At 40.6% G+C, this 17,992-nt stretch overlaps 2 protein-coding genes across 2 annotated transcripts in view; both read right to left on the bottom strand.

Annotated features, from left to right (window-relative positions):
• ydjc (YdjC chitooligosaccharide deacetylase homolog) overlaps positions 1 to 9,267 on the bottom strand; it is a 10,067-nt gene extending 800 nt beyond the window's left edge. Inside the window, exons 1-6 of the mRNA XM_054601254.1 lie at positions 9,154 to 9,267; positions 7,034 to 7,209; positions 6,102 to 6,252; positions 3,139 to 3,238; positions 2,403 to 2,580; positions 1 to 1,027 (exon numbers count right to left, since the gene is read on the bottom strand). The exon at positions 1 to 1,027 is cut by the window's left edge and continues 800 nt beyond it. Of these exons, the coding sequence (XP_054457229.1) occupies positions 694 to 1,027; positions 2,403 to 2,580; positions 3,139 to 3,238; positions 6,102 to 6,252; positions 7,034 to 7,209; positions 9,154 to 9,201 (987 nt within the window). The 5' untranslated portion in view covers positions 9,202 to 9,267 and the 3' untranslated portion in view covers positions 1 to 693. The remainder of the gene's footprint in view (positions 1,028 to 2,402; positions 2,581 to 3,138; positions 3,239 to 6,101; positions 6,253 to 7,033; positions 7,210 to 9,153) is intronic.
• A 791-nt stretch (positions 9,268 to 10,058) lies between these two features.
• On the bottom strand, positions 10,059 to 17,945 carry ak6 (adenylate kinase 6). Its single transcript, XM_054601357.1, has 6 exons — positions 17,825 to 17,945; positions 17,668 to 17,744; positions 16,995 to 17,087; positions 16,841 to 16,899; positions 14,859 to 15,004; positions 10,059 to 11,434 (listed from the first exon to the last, which is right to left on the bottom strand). The coding sequence occupies exons 2-6, from the start codon at positions 17,702 to 17,704 to the stop codon at positions 11,245 to 11,247; spliced, it is 525 nt and encodes a 174-aa protein (XP_054457332.1). The 5' UTR covers positions 17,705 to 17,744; positions 17,825 to 17,945; the 3' UTR covers positions 10,059 to 11,244.
• Positions 17,946 to 17,992: the final 47 nt, after the last annotated feature.

The following is a 17,992-nucleotide window of genomic DNA, read 5'->3' as shown; positions in this document are numbered from 1 at the left end:
TAAACTTCCAGTTTGTAGGTTACTGTAGTTTTTTTTGTAGTGCTTTCGTGCTCTGAAGTCATATTTACTATTGTATATAATATTGTATTTACTATATATCATTTGTCAGCTAAGTTCATGATTTATTAGTAAGCATTAAAAAAACTACAGCTTTTATCAAGTTTTACCAGCGTTGTAGTGCACATCTTTTTGTGCTTTTATAAACCTTTAAAAAATATATATTTATATAAGATGTGCTTTTGTTATGTAGCCATGTCTGGACTAAAGAGAGAGACAAGCCCATTTTATTAGCAACCGCTTGACAGTTGGTGACCTTTGACCTGTTACTGCCTGGTGCTTACGGGAAATTCTGTTTGTCTGAAATAAACTAGAAAGGTGACCTCAGTAGACTTCAGAATTTAGTCAGGTGTGTCTGCAACAACCACTGTCATAATGTTTGATTGAATATGGGGGAGGCTGTGGCACACAAGATAGAGCGCTCGTCCCGTAACCAATTACATGATCTCCTGGCGGAGATTAAAACAGTATAACATTGTTTTGTTGTTAAAATGTCACCATCCCTTATTTTCCGGACATATAAAGTGACCCACATCACATTCTAATAATTAGGGCAGATTTAGTCATTTCTGTTATTGCAGATGTTGATGTGACTCACTCACTTTGTCTCTCTACAGTATACTTAGATAGTGGTCCTCAGATGTCTTTGAAGGCACATAGCTGAACCCTCTCCCGGCTGTAGAGATCCAGGAGGGCCGGGTCTCTGAGCACACTCAGCTCGTGCTGTCGGTCAGCTGAGCGGGAGAAGTCGTCGGGGCCCTCTCCACAGCCTCCCTCCTGGGGTTGACTGGGGTAACCCGGGTGGACCATGAGCTCCGCTGTGACCACAGGCTGGTGAGAGCCCGAGGCACCGCCAGAGGTAGTGGCCAAAGAGGGCCCCACAGCCAGGGCGTGGCCGAGGGCCCTCTGCAGGTTGTGTACGGACATGTTCTGTCCCATGGTACTCAGCCCCAGGTACACGTCTGGCCACCTGTGGACATGGAAAACGGTTTTGACTCTTATTATATTGAGATATCTGATATGTTACTGAACTAATCAGAAAATGTGTTTAAAGAGGCTCAGTCCAGGTTGAGAGTTTTAGGTACCTTGTTTCGTGTTAACAGGTACATGGATAGCTCAATGAATAATAATGTATCGTATTATAATTGTTATATCTTGTCAAGTCAGAATCAACGTAGAGGGTAACATTTCTATGTCAGGTAAAAGTAGTACTACAATATATTGTCCTCTGAAGTACAAGTACACAGTAAGTAGGTCTTTTTAGGTACAACACTTGTAATCGTCCCTTCTGTTATTTGTCAATGTGCAGGGTGAACACGCTAATTCCCCACTCTAATAAAGGGACCTAATCTGATCTGATCTAATGTGATTTAGAAATTATTCGTTATGTGTGCCCCATGTGTACATGATAAAACAATGTCTGTAGTCATTGTGACATCACACCCATTGGTTTGTGGAACACCGTTTTGAAGCCTGAGTTTGGCGATTTTGCCGTTGCCATCTTGGATTTCAGTCGTCGCTATGTTGATTTTTTTAAAGATCAACGGAAGTAATCATATTTAGAATGTTGAGGAGTGAGGTAGAAACGCTGTATACGGCTCTGGTAGCGTCAGCGACCTGTCAATCACAGTAAGCCCGCCCTAAAGCATACTCTGCTTTATGGTCTATTTGACCCTAAATGGACCGTAATTTACTAAATGAACATCATGCTGTATTGAGGAAGACTTAAAACTAGAGATTGAGACCATAAACTCATGTTTACAATGTTTACTTAGGTAATAAATCAAGTGAGAAGTAGAGTCATTTTCTCAAAGACTATACAATTGTACTTATTTTTGCAACAGGAGGAGTCGCCCACTGCTGGTCAGTAGAGAGAATGCAAGTTTTAAGAAAGTTCCGCATTACCAATTCTGAGCATGTGTACACACAAAGTCAGCGCTACGATTAGCCATTATTTTGATCATATTAACGAAGCCGTGCAAACACGTTTTATTTTCATCCTTTTCAAGGAGGTCCAAACAACACAACATCCAAGATCTTTTGGTTTTATTGGCGCGCGTCCGTAAACTCTTAAAAAACCTGCAGATCTCACAGCATCATCTCCTTTCCTATGGCCTACTTTGTGCAAAGACATTTCTTGTATTGTTCTGGAAAAAAGAAATACTTTCAACTCCTAGATAACAACACTGACTAAAGCCCTCAACGTGGAAAGAATCCGACATGTCCTAAATGACAGCCTTGGGGGTTTTGGAAGGATTTGGAGTCCGGTAACGTCCTCTATAGAAGAGACGGACAGTTAAGACACATGATGTTCAGAGGGTTGTATAACATTTCCCCTAGCAGACCTGATTCCGTAGCGTGTAAAGACAGGGATGGAGTCCAGAGCATCCTTCTCCACCTGTGCGTAGAACCTTTGGAGGTGTGCCGGCAGTGCTGGACAGCTGTGTAGGCCCGTCTCCACGGGAACACGGGTGTATGGAATCTTGAGATTTGACAGGACCTGTGCAAATACATCACGCACCCCTGCAACAACACAGTAAAACCATATGAACACTCCCGGCTCAGGGGCACTGACATTATCTCATCCGGTTAATGTGGTCATCATCGTGGCCAACAATGAGAGCAAAACTAGTTCTGAATTTAAATGTCAAACATAGACGTGAAACAATAAGTCCAGCAACAGAAAATTATTGGGAACCTTTTTGACCACCAAGTAATTTTAAGAGAGAAAGCTAAATGTTTCTCCAAACACTTGTGAGCTGTCCAACCAAAATCCTTATTTCTATTAATTGTCCCCAGCTATGAGCAGCTTAACAGTTGTGGGACATCGGTGTCCATCAACAGCATAATAATAAACTAAACAAAAACAGGGTCATTTTTTTAAAGCAAATCTATTCTGCATACTGAGTTCTTTGAGTTCTACAAGTATACTTATCATTATCTCCAATTCAGTAAATTCTATTCTGACATTCTTTTATATGGTACTTTGATGACTTATTTAGAAATGTTAAGCTGGTTGAGTCATGTGTCGTACAATAGCAGTTACATTCTGTGTTTATTTAGTTTTTTTCTTTGCGTTACCTGGCAGTACATGGACGTGCTGGTGTCCGTCCATGTGATGGGGCAGGTGACCTGTCAGTTCCCTGAACAGCCTGACTTGGGCCCTCAACTCAAGCTCCACCTGGGAAGGAAAAAAAAAAAAGGTTACGGAAATGGGGAAACATGACTTCTTCTTCTTCTTGGCATATTAACATTAGTTAATAACTAAGTAAGGTACGAGTTACTTGAACACATGTTGTGGCTAGATGCAGTAAATGGACAGTAAAGCCAGTGGCTTTTACTATTATTGACATTAATGACATATGGTTAGCAGGGATGCAACCCTCCAATGTCATCAGCTCAAGGCAGTTTGTTTGTCTACGTGGTAAAGGACTGATAACCTGTGTGTAGCAGGATAGTAGAGTGGCTCTGCTGAGTGTGTCTATGCAAATCCAGTGGTTCAGGGACATTTTTGCATTTTTAGTTTGCATTTTCTGTCACCAAAAACTGGGGTTGAAGGTTCAACCTGACTAATGGGGACAACAATTTTTGAAATTGTCCAGTATCGAAGGAGAACCCTGCAGACCGCAGACACTAAACTGGTTGCAATGTAATCGCTCTGGGCAACTCATCACTGATGGCTGAGGTTTCTGTTAACGCCGACAGGCTCAGCTTGTTATTTTAAGTGTCTGGCAACTTTATAATAATAATTAAGCCTTTATTAGTCCCACAATGGGGAAATTATTTCTCTGCATTTAACCCATCCCGGAGGAGCAGTGGGCTGCAATGAAGCGCCCGGGGAGCAACTTGGGGTTAGGTGTCTTGCTCAAGGACACCTCGGCATGTTGCTGGTAGAGGGGTTTGAACCACCAACCTTGTGGTTACGGGACAAGCGCTCTACCTCATGTGCCACAGCCGCCCCATGGAAAGGATGATCCAGGTAATTTCCTAATTGAGTCCCGCCCAGGGAGAAGTCTTATTCTGAATACTTGCATCAAAATCAGCAAAACATTCATCTTAATGATTACACTAACCTGCGCTTTTTGTACTCCAACACAACCAACTCTGACAACACTGGCACTCCTTTCTCCAAACTACCGCTCACGTTTCCACCGTAATCTTCCGGCAAAAAGTCACATGACACAATGACAAATGGAAAGGTAAAGGAAAAGGTTTTATTATTTATGATAAATGGGACTTACTGCTTGAGTTGTGGGAGAGATTTATAAACCGATGTTTTGATAGTTTTGCAGTTGTCAAACGCGGCCCCCATTTATTTCATGAGAGAAACACACTATTTTCAAGGTAACATGGAGCTGGTCAATAATATACAAACGGTAATTTTCTTGTTGAAGTATTCCTTATATATGGGTAAAAAAATTGTCAATCTGTACATTTATTTTCCTCTTTGTTTTTTGCCATTTGTAAGATTTAAATTAATATTATCGGTATCGGCTACAACAAACAAAAATAGATTTGGGCTCACTTTCTAACAATGTATCGAGTATATTTGCGAGTTGAGGGGCTTAGTATGAGAGAAAGCCAGTCTGAACCAACACACAGGCTTGAGCAGGAGCCACAAACAAACGTGTGTGTGTAGTAGTCTGTGACTCCGTGCCAGTAACCACCCTCCAGCGTACGTCATGTTCTGGCAACTAATGCTTAGCAAATAGAGTTTCAACAGATAAATCTGCGTCAAACCTTTCAGCCTCTGTGTGCAGTTAATTGTTTTATTCCTTCAGTTTGACATATTTGCATGTCACTGGCTCCAACTTTGATATATTTAAAACAAATTAAGCTTCTTCTTTTCATTCTAAAGATCTCAAGATAGATGTTGATCCACTATATTGCCCCTCTCATCTTATTGTGTAATTGTAGATTTTAAAGACCCCTTTTCTGTTAGTAACATGTCTTTTTTTGTTGGCGGAACTTTGGTGGAGGCAGATTAATTCTCCAGAACACGTAAGCGTTACTTGAGAAAGTTAATATTAACCAACAGAACCATATTAGCCAACCCCTACGCTGCTGGATGACTTTTCCAGGACAAGAGCAGACGGGACCTCCGGAGAAGACGGCTGACTAGTTAGCTAACTAGCTTGTCCATCTCCAGAGCTGGCTCGTTGTCTAAATGGTCTCATTTTCTGTAACCAGTGTTGCATGTAACCATTGTGGCATTAGCAAGGTAGCTAGCTAACTAGATAGCCACGGAATGAGTTAGATTCAACAACTTCATCCACACACTCTTGCCACAGCGTAGGAAAGCACATTGCTACCAACAGATGTTGTTCAGATCATTTTTTGTAACCAGTGTTGAATCAAGGCAGAATTAGCAATCTAGCTAAGTAGCCGGCCATCTGCTTGTTAGGTTGCGAATTCCCACATGCTTCTGGTTACAGAAAATAAGTCAAACAGGGCTAACTAGTATTACATCTGTTCATCTCTTTAGTAATTTAGCCTATTAGTAAGATTTCTTTACATCCCTCTACTAATTCAGCCTGCGGCGCAGAAGGTTAGTAGAGGGCTAAGCTAAACTATTAACAACATTTTCTCTAAAACGCTTTGAAGAGCCTCAGAACAGTTTATCATGTCAAATATTTGCAATATTGACTCTCTCCAACACTACCGGAAGATGACATTTACGAAACATAACTTAAGTTCACAACTCTGAGGTGATTTGTGTTTGCTTCCAGCTAACACATGGAGTTGGCTCCAAAAGGGGTCTCCTAAATTAACTGTTTTGTATTCACTGTATTCATTCTGTTGCATTTCTTTATGAACAAAATCTGAGCATTACAATACAATACAATACAATACAATACAATACAATACAACTTTAATAATCCACAAAGGCAATTTGATTTTGGGCATAAATAGAAACAGACAAAAGAAAAGAAAAAACAGACACATCACAGACGGATGATCACACTAAACAGGTGTATGGGCCCAGTAACACATGGCTACATCATGACTAGATGATGAAAACTGGGCTTTTGTAGCGATGGTACCTGCTTCATGCTGAGCTGACCTCTCTCGAGGGCCTGACGGAAGCCCATCTTCCCATGGAAAAAGCCGTGCTGGTTGGTCAGCGTGGAGGCCTGCTGACACACTGGAATGCCCTCGGACAGGTTGGCATGTAGGCCGATGGGGATGTTGTGCCTGACAAGAAGAGACAGAAATTTCTGTCAGACCATGTGAGGTTGGCTGAAAGTGTCAAAAAGGTCCTATGTGTGTTTAACATTTATAGACCTGTCCGCGTTGTTAGTAGCCTTTTTGATTTGGGCTTCTAACAACGCGTCACATGTATTGTTGACTATGTGATTGATATCATACGATTAATTGATTAAATGTCAACTATAAAATGAATCACAGACTAATTTGATCATCGATAAATTGGTTTGAGTAATTTTGTAAGAAAAAAAACAAAACACAAAGTTCCAGTCCAGCTTCCTAAATATTCCTAATATTTTCTGGTTTCTTTACTTATATTTGCCAGTAAACTGAATATCTTTGAGTTGCAGACAAAAAAAGACTCAATCTTGGGCTTTGGGAAACACTGATCCAGATTTTTCACCATTTTAAAGACCAAAAGACTAAACGATTAATCGAGAAAATAAACGCCAGATTAATCGACAAAGATGTTCTGATATTGATCCCGATACCCGAATGATTTGCGTACTCATTTATGATACTGGTATCAGAAAGTCTCTAATCAACAATTAAAATAATCTTTAGTTGCGTTTCAAATGTATTTGGAGCTCAGCTAGAGGTGTCTTGAGTCACACCATAGATGTTTGGACAGTTATGTGAGGGTGTAAAGACCAATTCACCATCAAACAACCAATGTTCACAGGAAAAGGTGCATCACCACCAGCTGTCTTTTATGTTTATCTAAACCGTGTAAAGATTTTACAGTACAACGGCAGTTATTGTTGGCTACCTTTTCGCCAGATCTGCCGCCTCTTTGGCAGCACAGGCGTTAACCAGCAGTGACACATTGGAAATGCCTCCGGCCTGGAAGCAGTCCACGATCCCCTGGTTCCTCCTTGGGCAATAGCCAAAATCATCTCCGGTCACCACCAGCATCATTCTGGGCTGTGGCATTATTGCTGGTCTCTGTGAGAGGGGGGGGGAACAGAAACAGAACTTTGACAGTAAATATTTGTGTCTACCAAACATGGGGAAACTGCAGAGAAACATTTTGGAATCACAGCAATTTAGAGAACCTGAAGGCCACACTGATGCTGCAGGTGTCTGGTACAAGTGGTTAAGGCTACTGGGTGATTAGTCAAATTTTATTTTCAAATTAGGATTGGGGCTTCCAATGATTATTAAAGCAAAATAATTGAGAGAAAACCATCATTGTGCTACTTTCCGTCTCAAAAATGACACTATTGTTTTGTCTCCTGTTATAAATACAGCGCAACCCATTTTCGAAACTGAGTGGAATGTGTTGAATGTAAATGAGAAAAATTCTGAATATATGTTAGTATTCAGTTGGTTGTGGTTGTCAACTACCACATATTTGATCAAATTTGTATTGGTCTAATGTATTTTTAATACATATGTATTTTGTTTTTTTAAATAATTTTTTTATAATTTTTATATGTATAAAAAAAATAAAAAAAACAATTAGATAGGGAATAAATTAGATCAACTATGTTGTAACGTCCGTACACTTCCACACACTGAAAACTACTAAACATAAATATTCAATGTATAAAAATAATATTAAAAATACATTAGACCAGTAAAAATGAGTTTTTAAGTTAAATTATATATAAAGTTCAAGAAAATACACTGTTAAAAAGAGAAAAACATTTTTTTTAAGTGGGCATTATGTTTCCATTATGTGGGCATTATGTTTCCAAAGTAATCGTGATCCCAATATTGACTGAAACAATCGTGATTACGATTTTTGTCATAATCAAGCAACCCACATCCAAAACACACACTCAGTTGTTTTAATTTACTACTTTGCCTATGCGCGTCTGTAGAGTTCTTCTTAATTTGCCAAAATTAACCATAAGATAACGCCTCAGTTGCATGTTTAAAAATAACATTTAAGAAAATCTGTGACACAAAGGGTGTTTTTTCTTAGACTCTGAGCCAGAAATCTTCACTTCAGTAGCTCTTACATACACCAAATTTTACAATTTCATTCCTTTCTATATTCTGACGGTTTTTACAGAGGTGTTTGTTCATAAATCCTTCATAGCCTAATTTATACAACATTTTATTCCTAAAAACATGGATACATTTTTTAATGTCTGTTGACAGTATTTTCAGATTGAAGGAGTGGTGCAAAAAGATATCCAAAATGAAAAAAATGTTTTGGCTCTAATATGTCAACAAAATGAAAAAAAATAGAACCTGGCTTTATCCAACGTTTAGATTGTAGTTCCGGAAATGTATGCAAATTAGCACGTATATAATAAGATGTCTACTTTGCATATTCAAACCTAAAATTTCATAAAACTTGTAACACAAAAAATATTTGTTTTCTTGTTAGTAATCAGCTGGGTGTTGTTTTATGGTGATATATTTTGCTGTAAATGTTAAAATGTCTCCCATTGAGTTTCATGTAAAGTGTAAACAATGTCAACTGCGGTGCAGCATGGGAAAACAAATACATATTTACAGTGTAGATTGGTAACATACAATAGAGCCAAATGCAGCTTCAGCTCACTTTACACGAATGCGTGGAATTTTAAAGTGTTGCTATAACTCTCCGTCGTAATCAGGACACGTTCATACAACGTAATGCTCTTTAAAGAGGCAGACTGTTCATTAAAACGATAAGTGGGTTCTGAAGCCGTCGTGTGTCGCGGTTTACTATGTGCCCGTTATTTCGGTTACAGTAACATTGGGTAACTTAACGCACATCTCAACGAACCGTCACTGTGTTAAATATAATTTCCTCTTACAGCTGACACAAAACTCAACGTCTTAAGACGACTATTTCAATTCGCCGCATCTCAGTGTCAGCGTGGGGCGACCCCCGGTGACACACCACGGACACATTAGCCTTGTTACCGGTTAAACAAATCTAAATCTTACCCATTGTGCTCCACGCGTCTGTCCATTCGTGTCCGAGACGCCGCACATACACGGTGGAAACAAGATGTACTTCCGACTAGCGAACCCAGCGGTGGAGTCCGGAGACGACTACTGACGACGACGCCCTCTGCTGGAGAACACATGGCGTTCCACCCAGCGGCGTCTATAGATTTCTTAATTTTGGTAATCCTATCAAGTCCATGTATGTTACATGTGCTCTAAGTAATGCTATTAACCGACTAAGAAATTCAATAAATTAATGATTGATTTTTAACATTCAAAACATAAAATGAAACGTACCACTGGAGTGAATACCGTACATTTAATTAAGCCCTTAGAGCTTTTAATTTGAAAAAACAAACCCGTAACGGAAACGGTTTTTGTCAAGCGAAGGCACGTCATCCTCTTCGTACAGAAATGTCAAAGTGGAGCGTTAAGTTCGTTTAAAAATAAGACTTAGAAAATGTGACAATACGTTTTACTTTCCATAAGTGTGTTCTTTAGGATAACGAAGACATAAAAGTAACGTTCTAGATAAAAACTTAAAGTCTATGGATAGCCACACGTGGTCTTTGTATAACTGTTCACCTGAACCTTCGGAATGTCGCCAATAAAAGTCAACATAAACATGAAAGCATTCATATTTCATGACCTTCACCATCTCATCTTAATTAAATGTACCCACCTTCCCCCCCGAGACCAGCTTCTGACCATAAATGTTCCACAGTCAAACACCCTCACTGCATGCTGAGCTCAGTAACGTCACTCACTGTTTACTGTATCATGACCATACACATATGTACAGGTGTGGCTACGCCCAGGTGTTCTCGTGTCAGGTGTTTGTACAGCACTTGAAGGACACAGTTTAGTTCTTACTTTACATAAAAACAGCTGAAATACAACAGTTCGTTAGGGAAATGTTTAAATGAACAGATTTCAGTATTTAACGAAAGCACTTAAGAATTCAAATGTTAAAAAAAAGAGATCACTTTTACATTTGTGGGATTTTATGGGCCCCCTTTCAACCATCTATTTGTGGTTCGGGTGTGACAGTAACTAATTTAGGAATATACACTGTGACCGTACAGGTTGGTAACAAATACAAGCCGATTGCATCAGCTATCCAGACGAGTTAGCAAGGCTAAACCAGGCAGCAAACTATTGTTCTGCCCAGTGAAGAAAACACATAAGTGTCTTAACACTTGCATTCTTTCTAATGGCCATAATGGGAAGACTCCTGTGGTTGCAAAAAGTAGTATGATTGTATAGAAGTCCAAGATAAAATTACTCTACTTCTCTCTTGATTTATTCCCTCAGTAAACATTGTAAACATGAGTTTATGGTCTCAATCTCTAGTTTCAAGTCTTCTTCAATACAGCATGATGTTTAGTAAATTATGGCATTTAGAGTCAAACAGACCATCAAGCAGATTATACCTTAGGGCGGGCTTACTGTGATTGACAGGTCGCTGCCCTACATCATTTCTCCTCATATTCTCTTCAATATGGTAACATCTGTTTACTGGTCACAAACAGTCAAGATGGCAACAGCCATAATCAAAGATGGCGACAGCAAAAATGCCCAACTCGAGGCTTGATAACGGTTGTCCACAAATCAATGGTTGACGTCATCATGACTACGTCTACTTCTTATAAACAGTCTATGCTTTACACATTGAAATAACTAACTTATGTGTAGCACTAGGACATGATGACAATACTGTTTCCCAGTGGTCATTTAGTTATAAAAAATTATGAATGTAGAATGAAGCTGTACATGAGTGCTTTGACTTGACACTAGTTTGCAGTGTTTAAAAATCAAGCGTTAAATGGAATAATAATACAATTGGTTGTCAGCAAGTGTGTGCTAGTGGATTCTATCAACCATTTGAGAGAGAGATGACCCAGCACCACTTCCTACAAACTAAAGCAGGCGAAAGAGGCCGCTGAAGAAAGCTATCACATCACCATGATGGCAACAATCTATGAAAATAAATGCAAATTGGAAAATAACTACAATACGATTTTTTAATTGTCCAAATAGCATTTTTTTTTTCTTGCCAGTGGAACCCGGCAGGAGAGAGTCAGGCTTCTAGTTGTGGTCCTTCATCCACTGCTCGGTCCACTGAACCAGCTGCTCCAGGTTGCGCTCCAGGTCCTCAGGAGTGTCGCTGGGCAGCTGGTGGACGATCTCCTCGCTGTAGGCCTCCATGGCCTCCTCGTAGATGGTCTGGAAGATCTCGCACTGCACGTTGTCCTGCAGCTTCTTCCCCGTGTAGCCCCTGCAAGTTCACACAAAGAGGACAGAGTCCACTTCAGACGGTTGGAGGGAGCAAAAAAGCGACGACGTTGCTCCCCTGAGGAGAGTGCATTCCTCATTTTTTCCTCACAAAACTTTTCTGTTCACGATATTTTACACACATCGAGAAGTAGGACATTGGAAATGCTATATGGAAATGGCAAAATTTGATAAAACTTAATTGGTTGCGGAAAAAGTTTTTGAGCTTGCTTGATGTGGTTTTTGCATTTGCTGAAAAAGAGTTGAGCTGTATAAGGGGTCCATTTTCCGTAACCTGCTTATCCAGTTAAGGGTCGCAGGGGTGCTGGAGCCGATCTCAGCTGTCATTGGGTGAAGGCAGGGTTCACGTCTCCAGTCTGTCGCAGGGCTGACATATAGAGACAAACAACCATTCACACTCACATCCACACCTACGGGCAATTTAGAGTCTTCAATGCACCTAAGCTGCATGTCTTTGGACTGTGGGAGGAAGCCGGAGAACCCGGAGAGAACCCACACTGACACGGGGAGAACATGCAAACTCCACACAGAAGGTTGTCCAGCCACCGTGCAGCCCTGTATAAGGGGTGAAAATGGTAAAGTTTCTGCTATCATCCTCTAATGAATGCTCGTCTTCATCTCCAGACAGCAGGAAACATGGCCAACACTAGCTGACATGAAATAGCTATTAAAACGCACCCAATGGAAACAAAACCCTGAGGACCCCAGTTTTCTATCAGATGGTTCGTTTCCAGTTGGCACCCTCTACTCCGTTAACTTCCTTAATACTCTCTTTTTCTTTTAGGCGACAATTCAAAATTTTGCTTAAAATTAGCTTGACAACTGAATGGAAACACGTCTGCTGCAACTGTAAAATTGTGTGTGAACTATTTTAAGGTTTTCTTTTAAGAGGCAGTACAGAACGTCAGTGACATACAGTGGGTACGGAAAGTATTCAGACCCCTTTAAATTTTTCACTCTGTTTCATTGCAGCCATTTGCTAAAATCGCTTTTAATGTACACTCAGCAACCCATCTTGACAGAAAAAAACTGAAATGTAGAAATTTTTGCAAATTTATTAAAAAAGAAAAACTGAAATATCACATGGTCATAAGTATTCAGACCCTTTGCTGTGACACTCATATTTAACTCACATGCTGTCCATTTCTTCTGATCCTCCTTGAGATGGTTCTACTCCTTCATTGGAGTCCAGCTGTGTTTAATTAAACTGATTGGACTTGATTAGGAAAGGCACACACCTGTCTATATAAGACCTTACAGCTCACAGTGCATGTCAGAACAAATGAGAATCATGAGGTCGAAGGAACTGCCCAAGGAGCTCAGAGACAGAATTGTGGCAAGGCACAGATCTGGCCAAGGTTACAAAAGAATTTCTGCAGCACTCAAGGTTCCTAAGAGCACAGTGGCCTCCATAATCCTTAAATGGAAGAAGTATGGGATGACCAGAACTCTTCCTAGACCTGGCCGTCCAGCCAAACTGAGCAATCGTGGGAGAAGAGCCTTGGTGAGAGAGGTAAAGAAGAACCCAAAGATCACTGTGGCTGAGCTCCAGAGATGCAGTAGGGAGATGGGAGAAAGTTCCACAAAGTCAACTATCACTGCAGCCCTCCACCAGTCGGGGCTTTATGGCAGAGTGGCCCGACGGAAGCCTCTCCTCAGTGCAAGACATATGAAAGCCTGCATAGAGTTTGCCAAAAAACACATGGAGGACTCCCAAACTATGAGAAATAAGATTCTCTGGTCTGATGAGACCAAGATTGAACTTTTGGCGTTAATTCTAAGCGGTATGTGTGGAGAAAACCAGGCACTGCTCATCACCTGCCCAATACAATCCCAACAGTGAAACATGGTGGTGGCAGCATCATGCTATGGGGGTGTTTTTCAGCTGCAGGGACAGGACGACTGGTTGCAATTGAAGGAAAGATGAATGCGGCCAAGTACAGAGATATCCTGGAAGAAAACCTCCTCCAGAGTGCTCAGGACCTCAGACTGGGCCGAAGGTTCACCTTCCAACAAGACAATGACCGAAGCACACAGCTAAAATAACAAAGGAGTGGCTTCGGAACAAGTCTGTGACCATTCTTGACTGGCCCAGCCAGAGCCCTGACCTAAACCCAATTGAGCATCTCTGGAGAGACCTTAAAATGGCTGTCCACCAACGTTCACCATCCAACCTGACAGAACTGGAGAGGATCTGCAAGGAAGAATGGCAGAGGATCCCCAAATCCAGGTGTGAGAAACTTGTTGCATCATTCCCAAGAAGACTCATGGCTGTACTAGCTCAAAAGGGTGCTTCTACTCAATACTGAGCAAAGGGTCTGAATACTTATGACCATGTGATATTTCAGTTTTTCTTTTTTAATAAATTTGCAAAAATTTCTACATTTCTGTTTTTTTCTGTCAAGATGGGTTGCTGAGTGTACATTAATGCGAAAAAAAAATGAACTTTTTCGATTTTAGCAAATGGCTGCAATGAAAAAAGGGTGAAAAATTTAAAGGGGTCTGAATACTTTCCGTACCCACTGTATCTGTAAGTGGCATATCCCAGCACAAAGACAGTGGTGACTACTAGGAATAGTTATAGACTCTAAAATATAACAGACCGAGCATCAATGCATGGCAGTGGAGAGTGGTATCAGTCATTTTAGGTAAAAAAATAAAAAGCAGTTTAAAAGATGTGGCACACAGCATTGGCATAGACGATAAGACTCCTTTCCCATTGCCAGTTTTTTTTTTTTCTGTTTCTCTTTCTATGTCACAAATACGCCGTAGAACAGGGTTAGTAAACAGTGAAACCGTAGTTACTTACTTTGTATATCTGTAACTTATTCAGTCTCTCATTCAAACTTTCAAACCACAGTTGGTGATTGCTGGAACAGTGGAAAAACTAACGACGGTTTGTGAGTTCTATTTTGATTCTGTCGAGTTTAAATGGTGTGTTTAACAGCGATCAGCAAAGTTAAATTACTGTTTTTGTAAATGGAGTCTTGTACATTACTAAATTAAAATAATTGTCAAAATTCCATCATATATTCACTTCAACATGCATCACATAGCATCTCGCAAGAAAAAGTGAAAAAAAAAAAAAGCTTATCACTGCTGATCTGAGCTTGAGTCAATAAATATGGGAATGAATGCAGATTGTAACATTTTTCACTGAACACAAAAGCCAGATGTTATTGGGTTTTTTTGTCCAGTGGGGAAAGGGGCTCTCGTAGTGCCCCTTACCACTCAGAATCTGCATGTGCCTCTAAAGCATGAGTCATACCATTAGCCTTTCCACCATCTTGATGCATGCCAAAAGGTTTGAATTGTTCAAAAGATGCTAACCGAAAACCTGAGACCATGCTGCCAATAGTCCGCAGTCATATGTTCATTTGGGGTCCATACATGAGGTGGAGGTTTACCTGCTCTCCAGCCGCGTGTACAGCTGGGTGTTGTCTGTGCGGAGGACGAAGACGATGTGGAACCAGCGCTCAGGGAACAGGTCGCAGCCGTGATAGTCAACGATCATCCCGCCTTCTACCATCTTTTCATCCAGCTCATCCACCACCTGCAGGATCGCAGTAAGTCACTATGTACAAATGTGTGATAGCCACCACAACATGGACTCAATATGTGGGTGATACTTTACTTCATGTTGTTTCAACATTGTATAAATTAAAAACACACCTCATCTCAAAAAGATGATAGTGTCTGCTTAGACAGCTGAATCCTCTCTCACACACAGCTGAACAGACTGGGGTGTGAGCCTTTTTTGTACATGTTAAAAAGCAGTTGCAGCTTAAGACTTGGTTGGCGATTTCTCAAAATGGTTGCAAATGGATGTACATGCTGCCATGTATTTTTGCGAAAATTTTCTGTCTTAAATTGTTGCTTCTCGTGTTTATTAGTGTAGCACTAATGGCATATGACAGAATACATTCATCAACATTGGAAACAGAAGTGTGGGGATTGATTAAGTGAAGCAGACTTTGAGACGACCACTGCACGCGGCCGACCGACCAGCCAGACTGTACGCCACTGCGGGGGGCGGCCTCTTCCTTCTCTGTGCGCCGTAATTCCCCCGCACTGTATTGTGGCTCATATAAAGTAGCCCCGAATGTTTGATTCCAGCAATAACGCTATGTCTTCTACCTTTATGGAAGTGCATTACCTCTTCCGCTATGATGACCTATTGCATATGCAAGCCTCTGCCCGATGTACATGCCCGAACAATATGAGCATTTCAGAATTTAGTGAAGGGTTTTGAAGGCTAATTCAATTTGGAGTTTTTTTAACTACCTCAGCTAGATCTGTTTCTTCCTGACTCTCTTCCTAGGCACAGGTTTCTGGAGTTGATACTGTGTGCACTGTTTAATTTGCTTTAGCGTTAGAGCATATCTCGTTTGAAAACCCTGTATTGCTGCCCAGGGCTCCCTTGGGAAAGAAATTCGGTAATGTATATGGGACCTACCTAGTTAGATAGTGGTTTAATGATAATAAAAAATGATAACCAATAAGCAAGTTAACTTCTTGTTTGATGAATCCGTGGTCCAACTTAGATCAGGGCTCATCATTAAAGCTTGCCTGGGGCAAGTAAACCATGTCTTCAGGCAAGTTACACGCCTCATGCAGTTGTCTGATCGGGTTAGTGAAAAATAAATGTGATCTTTATTAGGGGCTGACGTTCAGGAGAAACATGCGTAGGGTGATCAACATTAATGGCTTTGAGTCACCAAGCCCTGATTATGCTACATTGTGAACGATAAACTTGTGGAAATCGGCAAGAGGAGAGCTAGTTAGCAGTCCAAAAATAATGGAACTAACGGTGCAACACCATTTTGAGACAAGTAACTTAACTGGACATGTAGGCTTATAATAATGTTATATATTTCGATGCATGCTGCTCAGACTAATCACAGTGAACAGTTCTTCTGCAGTCAGCACGGGTCTAAAATAAAAAAAAAAAAAAAAGTGTAACAGCTGATATTCAGAGGTTCCATTCATTTACAGTATCGTGCATTCAAGTTCCACGCAGTAATATGAGTATTTGGAGAAGGTAAATTACACGTTATCATGATGTGTTCAAATGTCATCTTGTAACATGTTGTCTTTGCCGTGGTAAAAAGCTAATGTCAAACCCTTTTAGAGTATTAGTGGGTGGCTGGCCTCGGTCAGAGGGTTGAGGCTGCAGCAATGAGGTTCAAACCCTAGCTTCGATGGGTCATCATGGGCAATGAAGGCTGCTGATGAAGCCAGTGGGTTTAACCAAGAAAATAAACAAGGAAGCAATGTGGCGCAGTGGTTCCAAATCTTATCTAACGGAACACTGCGGTTTCTAGTTTTGTGCAGTTACTATTAGTGCATCATCACCAGGTTGAATGCTTACATGTGGAAATTAACTCACCCCGTCCTCATCCAAAATTGGACATTGGTACTCTTCATCATAGCCATCATAAAGTTGACCTGGGGGTGAGAGAATCAGGTCCTTACTACCAGGATATCTTATCTGTAGTTGCTCTTTCCAGTTTGTTTTTGAAAGTCTTGTTAATAGTTTCTACCTTCCTTGGCCAGGTCTCCTATGTTGACATAGGTCAGCCCCGTCCGCTGGGCCAGCTCCTTTCCTAAAGTGGTCTTTCCAACACCAGGGGTTCCTGGATCAGAATCAGATTTATTACCAACTAGTTTTTCACATCCAAGGCATTTGCTTTGGTAGTTGGTGCATAACATAAACATAGTAAGAGACATTCCAATTTTAATGAAATAAAATGTCTTTTTTATATTCTATAAAAAGGCAAGCAATGCAAAAATCAAGAGACATTAATATAGAACAAAAGACAATTACAGAAAATCTGAACAAAAATAATCAAAAACATACATGAAAAATGATACAATATACATGATAAAAAACATAATATGCATATAGCAAAATGAAAAAAACAAAACTATAAAATATGTACAAAGAGAGAGGAGAGAGGAATACGTTCAAGTTTAATTAAAGAACCTACTACTGTTCATTTTGCCTGTCCACCTGGCATTCAATAATAATTCGTTCACGGTTAAAAATGGGGGGATGCTCCATCTTTACGTTACCCGATCGTTGATGCAACCCCAAAATGTGTGGAATATGCAGTCATTAAAACCAAAACTCGATGGCAAGCTAAACATTCCGAAGAAAAGATTCCAGCAGTGCAACTGTGACGCGAAATAATCAGCCGCAGAAGTTCATATCACCTGTTAGCAGAATGTTTGGTCTCTTCCTCATCTTCATAGCTTTGCTAGCAGCCAACACGTGCCTTGACGACGTCCACCTGGAAGACAGAAAAGTCATATTATCTTTTAATGCCACTCTAGACACTTTAGTTTCACCGCTTAATGTCAATAAACAAACCTGAAAGAGAGAGCTGTGACAAAATGGAAGGCTGGGGTAGCTAGCTAACGTTAGATGTTTGCTATCACGCCAGCCGAGGCAGACTTTCACAAAACACTGCCGTAAGTGAACTGCTTCACGTCAGCTTTACGTCAACGGAAGGTCAGTTTGCGGAATACCGACTCCACG

The sequence above is a fragment of the Anoplopoma fimbria genome, chromosome 7 (assembly GCF_027596085.1).
Source record: "Anoplopoma fimbria isolate UVic2021 breed Golden Eagle Sablefish chromosome 7, Afim_UVic_2022, whole genome shotgun sequence".
Lineage (NCBI taxonomy): Eukaryota > Metazoa > Chordata > Actinopteri > Perciformes > Anoplopomatidae > Anoplopoma > Anoplopoma fimbria.
The sequence above is the reverse complement of the archived record's forward strand: the minus strand, read 5'-3'. Positions and strand labels throughout refer to the sequence as shown.